The sequence below is a fragment of the Nuphar pumila genome, chromosome 15 (genome assembly GCF_984573655.1).
Source record: "Nuphar pumila chromosome 15, dmNupPumi1.hap1.1, whole genome shotgun sequence".
Classification (NCBI taxonomy): Eukaryota; Viridiplantae; Streptophyta; class Magnoliopsida; order Nymphaeales; family Nymphaeaceae; genus Nuphar; species Nuphar pumila.
In genome coordinates, this window is record NC_143263.1 from 45061172 (window position 1) to 45071490 (window position 10319).

At 36.6% G+C, this 10319-nt stretch overlaps 1 protein-coding gene and 1 long non-coding RNA gene across 2 annotated transcripts; both read right to left on the reverse strand.

The window, feature by feature from the left end:
• Positions 1–463: 463 nt before the first annotated feature.
• LOC149815297 (pectate lyase-like) lies at positions 464–8099 on the reverse strand. The gene is made up of 5 exons (XM_089988813.1): positions 8052–8099; positions 6105–6753; positions 5040–5143; positions 1826–1964; positions 464–907 (listed from the first exon to the last, which is right to left on the reverse strand). Exons 2-5 carry the CDS (start codon positions 6747–6749, stop codon positions 686–688), a joined length of 1110 nt encoding a protein of 369 aa, XP_089844939.1. The 5' UTR covers positions 6750–6753; positions 8052–8099; the 3' UTR covers positions 464–685.
• A 616-nt stretch (positions 8100–8715) lies between these two features.
• On the reverse strand, positions 8716–9571 carry LOC149815298 (uncharacterized). The gene is made up of 2 exons (XR_016427994.1): positions 9184–9571; positions 8716–9040 (listed from the first exon to the last, which is right to left on the reverse strand). It is a non-coding gene; the product is annotated as an uncharacterized LOC149815298 (long non-coding RNA).
• Positions 9572–10319: the final 748 nt, after the last annotated feature.

The following is a 10319-nucleotide window of genomic DNA, read 5'->3' on the forward strand; positions in this document are numbered from 1 at the left end:
TAAAATATATAAATATGTGTTCACATAAAAAAAAGTGCATTGCCATCTCTTGGCACTTCTCGAGATGGGTATGGACTCAAACTTAGAGAAATGTTGAGATAGGTGGCTATAAGCGGGCAGTGCATAAAAAAATGTCCTCTATAAATATGTAATATATAAAACAACAGTACAAGAGGTGAGGTGTGCTTCCCCTATTGATACTCTCGATACCTAAATTGATTTGCAATGAATTAATTCGGTTTATTTTTTAAAATATTTATATATATATATTAATTTTATTGTAACAATTTACTGACATGTCTCGTCTACTGGTTAAAAATTGGCCGATTAGATTGAGGGTCTGAATCAGCCGATTCTCTGAATCATTTTTTAAAATTGATTTGGGCCAACTTTTAAGAGAGAGAGAGAGAGAGGTGTAGCTCAAAATATCCAAAAGGGTCACAGGAAAAAGGAGGCAAAAAGGTGAAGAAGAGGAAGTCGTAAGATTGTCTCATTCTAGATAGAAAGCATACACTATTAGCAATACACTGGTATGGGTCTGCCTAAGCCTAACCCCAGCTTCCCTCTCTAAAAAAGACAGTAATACACTACCAACCAATCAATAAATTAAACTGAACGCATGCAAGCAATCAGCCTTGCATCTCTCTGTGTGTGTGTGTGTGTCTGTGTCACGTATCTGTGATGATCAGCAGGGGACCATCTTCTTGCACTGAAGTGTACCAGCAAAGCGTGTGAGCCTGGGAACGAATGTTCCAGGCTTGGCTGTGATGGTCTGGGACTTGGTGTACGGATTCTTAAATTTTCGACCAGATGCTGTGAAGAATGCACCATTCTTGAAGTAGTCCTTACTCGAACTCCATGTCCACTGGCTCCAAACACTTTGTGGAGAATACTCTCTCTTTGTCACCTATTAATTTGACCAAATTAAGCTCAATTTCTATAAAGAAGAAGAAAACCAAAAATAAAATAAAAATAAATTAGTAAGTTCCTCATGTTCCATGTCTATTGGATCTTTCCTCAAAAGCAAACATAGAAATGGCCACACCCACTTCACATAAATCAACTCCCACCAATTCTAGCTCTTTATTTGGCTCAACTTTTACGCTTCAGTAATAAGGATGCAAACGGTTCGGATTTAGGATCAGGAAATACATGGGGGAGTCCGATCCGGAACAACCAAAATTTGCAAAAGCCCCATCCTGAATCCGAACCATTTGCAACCCTATTCAGTAAGTTGAACCGGGTCGGGCGCATGGCTGCAAACAGAATCGATATGTGCTAGATTTTGTTAGATCTGAATCTAAATCCAAATTCTACAATGCAGGTGTGACCAAACCCAGATCCGAATCAGATCAAGAATGGTAGGGTTGAATCCAGATCAGAAGTATATGTGATAAAATATGGTGAAAAAAACAGTAAAAACTAATGGTCTTTACATGTGAAAAAAAAATTTGAAATTAGATGGGACTTTGATCTGGATCCAAATTAATTTGATCCAACTTAAAATATTAATCCACATCCAAAAGATATCCAATTTAGCAAATCCAAATCCAATCAGAATCTGCATTGAATCATATTGTAATTATCCAAATCCGGAAATAATCTATCTGAATCGATTTGGATATCTAATCATATCCAATCCATTTTGCAGCCCTAGTCAGACATGAGCCCAAATCAATTCTAGGTCTTGACTCAAAAACTCTAGATTTGATGAGTATCCCCCATAACTTGATCGAGTCAAATGGGACAATGCTCACTGTTAAGAGCTTGACTCAAACAAGAAGGGCTAGACTAAGTGGGTTCGGTAGAGATTGAGAGTTTTTACCTCTTTGGAAAAGAGAAGGTCTGGTGCTGTGTAGCGATTGCCTTCGCTTATAATTGTTGGGTGTTGGCTGCCACCAACTGCGTACATCCGCCAGTGTGTGTAGTCATTGTTGAGCACATGGAAAAAACCCCAACGGCACCTGCCCAACCAAGAGTCAAAGGTTAATTTTGTCTTTATAATATGCTTCAGCTCGCTTCCAAAGTGTGAAAAGATCAGGTGCAATATGATTGCACAAATATTTGTGCTTTAAGCACCTGATCACCCTTCATCTTGGGGACAGGGCCTGTTAATTGTGAGGCCCAGGATGGAGGGCAATCCGGTGCTTAATGCACAAATTCTGTGCCATGTGATTGCACCCTATCCGAACTCCCTCAAGGCGGACCAAGTGGTTAAGGTGATTTTAAAAATTTCAAACCGTTTATTTCTTTTAGCACATTCTAAAATCTTACGTACACATTAAAAAATTTGCTACAAGAGTCCCGTATTAGGTTTCTAACTATGGATGTCACTTCCGTACAAGGATGGCAGTGGACCGGGGGAAAGCGGGGCCCCGCCCAGTTTGGACTGGAGACGAAGGGTATGAAACGGGGATGGAGGCGGGGACGAAGGTTAAAATCCATCCCCGTTCGGGGATGGACGTACACTTTTCCCCATCCCCGCCCCGTCCCCGCTACTTTTCTCCGCAATAGCCCCCCCCCGCCTCATCCTCGTTTGAACCGGGGATGGAGGACATGAAACGGGGATGAAGACGGGGGTGGAGGTTAAAATCCATCCCCGCCGGGGATGGAGGTTCTAATCTTGAGGCGGGGCGGGGTGGAGACCTTGTCCCCCGCCCCACTGCCATCCCTACTTTCGTGTACTCATATTTGCTAAAAACACTTTTAAAATCGATTTTATAAAGTAGTTTGGATGGTTTATACCTCCTGGTTTTGGTTGGACAGTCTCTCTCTCTCTCTCTCTCTCTCTCTCTATATATATATATATATATATATATATATATATATAGAGAGAGAGAGAGAGAGAGAGAGAGAGAGAGAGAGAGAGGACCATCCAACCAAAGTAACACGCAACATCTATAACCAATGATGATCACGCGACTTTCCTTGACTTTTCTTGTCTGGCGTTTCATTGACCTGACCTTATATATTTGTTTTTATAATATATTTAATAAGAAATATATTTTTACATGAAGATTTTAAAACCATAGTTACAAAAGTTAAAAAAATGGCAAAAATATTGTTTTTCAAAAACTTGCAAAGATTTGAATTTTTTTTATAAATCTCATATTTTTTGGCAAAATCTTGGCAATAAAACAATAAATTAAAAATATAAAAAATGATTTTTATAAGAAAATATTAATGAAATCACACAATTTTTCATGATAAATAGTCATTTTAAACGTAAATATCGTGTTTAAATTGTGATATTTATGTTTTTTCATAAATCTTGCGCTATTTTAAAAATCTTATGAGAAATTGCTGTTTTAAACTTTCAGGCCATTCCTTGCAATATTATCGAGAAATTTTCATAAATCTTGTGATATTTGTAACTATATTTAAAACATCTAGACATATTTTTAAAACATGACAAATGAACCGCTCACAATTTTATAATCCAAAGTATCGTCGGCCTCACTTTTTAGCAATTAAAAAAATGCATCTAAATATTGAAAATTCATAATCTAAAATATGTTGCTCACTAAATAAATAATAAAAGCACAATATGTAAAGCTTGATTCACAAAAAGCTGGATCATAGAGCAGGAATGTCGCCCAATCATCATTGATTATAAATGTTGTAACTTTTGATTCCATGCTCTCCCTTTATATATATATATATATATGATCCCTGCTAAACATGACACAATGCTAAATGAAACATTTTACCAGATTTTTTATGTTTATTTTTAAATTCTCATCATTTCTATATGCTTGTTTTATAGGAATCAGTTCTTGGAGGATTTGATTCCCATTCAAGGATAGGTTTTTATAAGGTTTCAAAAATCAACTACAATTTTCATAAAATTTTTAAGGCTCCAAGTATCCTTTTTTCCATCCAAAATGCATGATCCAAGTGTTCATTTTTAGTAAATCAATCATGCCGAACACATCTCTTTGGTTAAAATTTTGATTTTTTTTTGAAAATCTGGTAAAATATTTCATTTAGCACCATGCATGTCATATTTAACATAAATGTGAAAATATAAAGTCTTTATGTATCATGATAACATAAGGTGGTACACACAAGACTCTTGTTTGTGTAGATCTAGTGACTAAATGGTAGATCTAACTGTACAAATGTGTTTGGCATGGTTTATTTATTATGTTAAAAGATTTTATCATGTCTAATACGAATAAGATGTTATTTTTGAGATAGTGAAATTCAACGGTTCATGATCATAAGAATAAGGGGCAGCCTAAAAATAGTATAAAACATTATATTTCAGTCAACTTTAACAATGAAAATGGTAAATAGAATATGCTAAACATAAACCCAAAGGTTAGATCTTGCATTAGGAGTTTAGATCTATGAAAATCAATTGTATACAGTGCTACCATAGAAGCACCATATATATATATATATATATATATAGTGGGTAGGTGCTAAATTAGACGTGTTATATGAGTTTTTAGGGTTTTTTGTCTTATTTTTAAATTCTGACCATACAGATTTGATCTAATGTAGTTGATTTTATAGGGATCAGCTCTTGAAGTGTTTTATTCCCAGTGGGTTTTTATGATGTTTGAAAAATCAACGGTCTAAAATCTTTATAAATTTTCAAGACTCCAAATATCATTTTTTCATTGAAAACACATGATTCAGGTGTGTATTCCTCATAAATCGATCATGCCCATGTCATTTATGGGGTCAGAACTGCAAAAAAAATAAATACCGAAAGGTAATAAAATCCATTTAGCACCTACCCCTCTCTCTCTCTCTCTATATATATATATATATATATATATATATCAAAATTTAAAAATAAAATGAAAAAGCCCTAAAAACTTATTTAGTGTTTAGCACCAAATGGGTTTATCGGTGACCCATTACTCTCTCTCTCTCTCTCTCTCTCTCTCTCTCTCTCTCTCTCTATATATATATATATATATATATATATATATATATATATATATATATATATATATATATATATATATATATATATATATATATGTGTGTGTGCTTGAAAAGGTTGTTATTTGCATGAGACCCACCTCGGCATCCGCTGAACAAGGCCTCTTCCAAAGTGGTTGAATGCAAAGGTGACTTGCATGACGGCGTCCTGCGAGTAGCCGTCACTTGCACCCATGAGGAGCACCTGCATGATGCACCATCATCATCATCATGCATTAGAAGTTGCATGGTATGTACATGAATCTGAATTATACTAACATAACATCATTTGCATGGAAGCCATATGCCATCAGCAAGATCATTACTCGGGATGACCATGTCTATGACGATGAGAAAAAGTATAAACCATATGATGAGGATGAGGGAAAACATGTTTTCCACTAAGGATTTAATAGCATTGAATTCAGATCGGATCTCGGCATTATCAAGTCAAACCTAATTGGATCTAGTATAATTGGATCAGGATCTATTCAGATTTGAAGTTGAATTGGGATCAGCTAAAACCAAATCCATATCCAACTAGCTTAAGGTCCGATATTTACAGGCATTTGGATTTGGGTTTTATTCATGCAAAACTCAATATCAACACCAAAATTGATTATTAATTGGGTCTGACTTTGGCTACTGAATCCAACCAAACAGATTTAGATTCGATCAAATATCCAACTAGAATCCAAACCGTTATTTTCTGCCATATGAACGTTCATGAGGAGCCTAATTAATAATAATAATAATAATTATTATTATTATAATGACAAATAACGTTAATAATAGTCATCATCATCATCATCTATACATCATGCATGTGCTTTATGAGAATTTTTATGATAATAATTATTTTGTCATGACATGTGGGCATCATCATTGAAAACTGATTCATATCAACCATCAAATCATGATTGACTTTTATAATAATGATCATTTTTCTACAGCATGCAAGAATCATCATCATCATCATCATCATCATCAATCCCATCAACCATCAAATCATGATGACGGTGGTAATTATGAGTCATCACCACCACTCTCAACATCAAGGTAAGAGAGGTATGACTTAGGAGTCACACATCATGTCATTGGTGATGACATAAAAATATTCCATCTGTGGATCATGATGGTCATTAGGAGGATGGTTCATGGATTACCTCATTGTGATTGGTGAAGTGATTGTTTGAAATGGTGATGGCCGTGGACCCTTGGACTGCATCGATAAGGCCATCCATGCAGTTGGACATGGAATTATGGTCAATCCATATATTGCTCGAACCAAATATAGAGATACCATCCCCATCACTTTTGGTCCTTATACCCGCATGGCTCTCAGAGTCCCTTATCACCCCACCACTGCCTGTCTTTATGTCATGTATGTGCAGCCCATGTATGATGACATGCTTCACAAACTGGATGGTGAATCCAGCACCATAAGCAATGTGAACGTTGCCCCCCCTACCATCTATGGTCTTCCAGTCATTGATGATCAGCTCCTCGTTCAAACGGATCATCATGTCACTCTTAAAGATGATCCAAAGAGGCCGGTCTTGGATCACACCATATCTAAGTGTGCCCTTCTTTGGGTTGACTAGGTCGTCGTCCGACGGGTCGGTGACAATGTAATACTTCCCGCGCTTGCCGCCGAGTGCTTTGCGGCCGAACCCGAGCGCACAGTCAGCAAGTTTCTTGCGGTGCTTGCTCCAAAGTGGGTCGCACCTCCAGCAGCGGTCTATCGGGTTTGTGGCAACACATGGTCCAGTGTAACGTCCTAAGTTCCTTCTTGTGCTATTGCCCTCCATGTCCCTGTTGCCACAAGTAATGCATATTACTTTTTTTGTTTTAGCAAAGCTTTTTGTGTGTATTTTAGTAATATTAAATTAATTATATCAATATAAGCTATATTCAATTGATTGAAATGATTAAAATATTTTTAAAAGAAATTATATAATTATTTTTGAAGTAAAAATAAAAATTTTGTTTAAAAAAATAAAAAAATAAAATTATAAATTAAAAGGTGAAAGTGACTTTTTTTAATAACTATTTAATAATATTTTGATCATTTAAATCGTTTGCTAATGTAAAGATAACTAAATTATACATATGGGAGAAAGAGAGACCTGTGGACGTGATAGTTGAAATGGCTGGTGACATTGAAGGGTTCAGGATTGTAGGCTTCGAGAGATGCGTTACGAGCGGCCTCGGCGCGCATGCGCCAGTAGTCATCGTGTTCGGCAATGTGGGCCTGGACTGCCGACAATCCAATGAACACGAAGAAGAACAAGGGGAGGGCAACGAGGTGGGGAAGAAAGCCCTTCATGATGCTAACCCAGCAGTTTTGCTTCTTGATGTTACAATGAGTTTAGTTTTGGAGAACAGGGGTGTTTATTTAGAAGAAGGTCTAAAATGGAGACGCCTTTAAAAAAAAAGGTCTAAAAAGGAGGACCAGTGGATGGAGAGGGAGAGTCTTTATAGAATGAACGGATAGAAAAGATTTACTGAAATTAATGGACCCGGTCCTCTCTCTCTCTTCCAAGAGAACCAACTACGAAGAGAAAGGACAACCATTCAAATGGTTCATATTTAGCTCTTACTATTGTCCCCACACTTGCTAATTGTTGTTACCACGAGAGAGAGAGAGAGAGAGAGACCATTGGTGTTACGATTTTGTTATTTGGGTGTTTGGGAGAAGATGGGGGAATTCATATTTAGCTCTTACTACACACTTGCTGATTCTTGTTACCACGAGAGAGAGAGAGAGAGATCATTGGTGTTCTTTTAATTATTTAAACGATTTTGTTATTTGGGTGTTTGGGAGAATATGTGGAAATTCAAAGGGTAAATTGGAACCGCGTGAGCTTGTTGAAAGGTTTGCAGAAGAAATCGGAAGGTTGGTCTCTCTCTCTCTCTCTCTCGTGTCACCTGTTAAAGAAACAGGTGGGCCCACTCTCTCTTTCTCTCTGTAACAGGTGAAAAATGCTCTGTTTGAAAGTCTTATCTAGAACTAACTTTCATACTGAGGTAAAACGTCTACTCAAGGAAATGTAAAACTCCCAACAGATAACCCTCCCTTCTAGTATAAATAGAAAAGAGGACTCACTCACCGAATACATATTGAAGTGAAATAGACTCCCCTTGAAGAAGGTCATAACCATCAAAACTATCTCGATCTCTCCGTCGACTCCACGATCACGATCCATCAGTGGTATCAAAACCTGATAGATAGAGGCTTCTTCACAACACCATCGACAGTCAAACTCAGCATCAAAGGGGCACAACGACAAGAGAGTTCAGAACTTCCTTTTTCTTTACATACAAAAGAGGATGTCGTCAGATTCTGGCGACCTCTGCTTCCATTTGACTCTACTCAGACAGACACAGACCCCTTAAAGGGTCTGTTGTTTTCGGTTGCAAACGCCTTCCTCAAAAGGGAGGTTTTCTATTGGGGCACCAGTAAACGACGAACCTCATTTGGTTGTTGTGTTGTATACTTTCATATTTCATAGGGTTGCCAATAAGGTGAACCCCCTCTATCAGGCAAACTAATAATAAAATAAAACACAGGGGATAATATTAAAACAAAAATAATAAAAATAATTTTTTTGGTGACCCCCTGTATCGCATTTCAACGAACCTGTAAAGCAAGTTTTTTTTTTTCACCCATCTAGCATAGAGAATCAGATGGTTTACAACAGTCAAAGGAATTGAACTAAAGTGCAACATATTTTGTTAAAATAAAAAAAAATAAAGATAAAAGGGAAGGGGAGGAGCAGAAGAAATCTTTTTATTATTTTTTTTGTCCTAGTGGAAGAATTCTTGTTTTGCCCAACGATCTATTTGGCTAACGGTTTAAACCAAATGGTTTATCCCACAAAGGGGCGCATAGTGTAAACAAACTTTTTTTTTCTCGATCGATCTCCATCTGAAAATCCGACCATCTCATCCCTTTGGCAAAGGAGTCAATATACCAAAACAAAAAGAAACGACCATTGCCTTTTTTTCTCATCGGACGTCGGTCTTTTGCTCGAGTGACTGCCCATTTTCTGACATCGATGACCACCCAATGGAAAAGTGGTGGTTATCTGCCTAACACCTGCAAGATCGAACCTCAGAGAGAAAACAAAAAAATAAAAAGGGGCTAGTTATCATTTTTATCATCGCATTTTTTTTCCCGGTGATCAGACCAAATTTAGCACACTTGAGAACAAAAACACAGGCAGAGCACTGATCACCTACCATCTTTTTTTGGCAAACACACGCAGAGCACCAACCATCTCTGTATCTTTTACTTTTCCTACTAAGAACAGGCAAAATACAGGATAACACTTGAGCATAGCTAAACACAGGCATAGCACTGCCATTTTTTTTTTGAAAAACACATACAGAGCACCAACCAACTCTGCATCCACCATTTTTCTGCTGAGAACAGACAAAACTTAACAAAATATGAGAGAACACAATCGAACGTAGGTAGAGCACCGATTGCTGCTATTTTTTTTGGTGAACATAGGCAGAGAACCAACCAAAGGTCGTCACCCTCTATCCCTTCTCCGGTGAACAGAAAAAGACATCATCAATTTTTCATCGACTGAAAAAAAAAGGGAAAAGTAACAGAAGCTTTGTCCAGAAGCTTTCAGTTTTCTCGAAAACAGGGTATTTATACATGTTTTCAGACAAAAATATATTTTTGCCCCTACACTTTAATAAAAATTCTAGTCCTGTCTCCTAGACAGGTGAATTTGCAGGTTGACTCTGGTCTTTTAAAAAATTTACAGTCATGTCCCCCCCATTGCTTATTTATTGATATACCCCTGCTTTTAATTTAATCGCTCGTTCTATCTAAGTATTCCAAAATTACTTCAATGCCCTTAATCTTTGGCGAAATTTACCTTTGCATCCCTAAATTTCTGCAGCAGTCCCTGATTATTCTGGAAATTCTTAAAAGGGACCTGCATTCAGAAAACATTTTTAGAAACTAGGTCAGTTTTCTGTTTTCTTATAGAAAACCCCCTATTTTACTTTAAAATTTCGTTTACTTGCAGATAAACCTTTTTGAAATTCCAGAACAGGGTTTAAAAGTACAAATTACATCATTTATTCTGAAATTAAGTATTTGATTGTCATATTAGCATTGACACTTATTGTCTTGTAGTTTTAATTGTGAAAGTCATATTTCATATATTTTTTTTGCTAATGTTATTTAAATTATCTACTTGTTGAATGTGAATCTACTCTTATCATATCTTGTTATTTTAAAATAATAAAAAAAATGACAAGTATGGTGTGTGCTATTGAATTAGCCAAAATCGATAAACTTAATAGCACAAACTTTCACATTTAAAAGAGGAGGATTCCTTTTGTTCTAACATTGG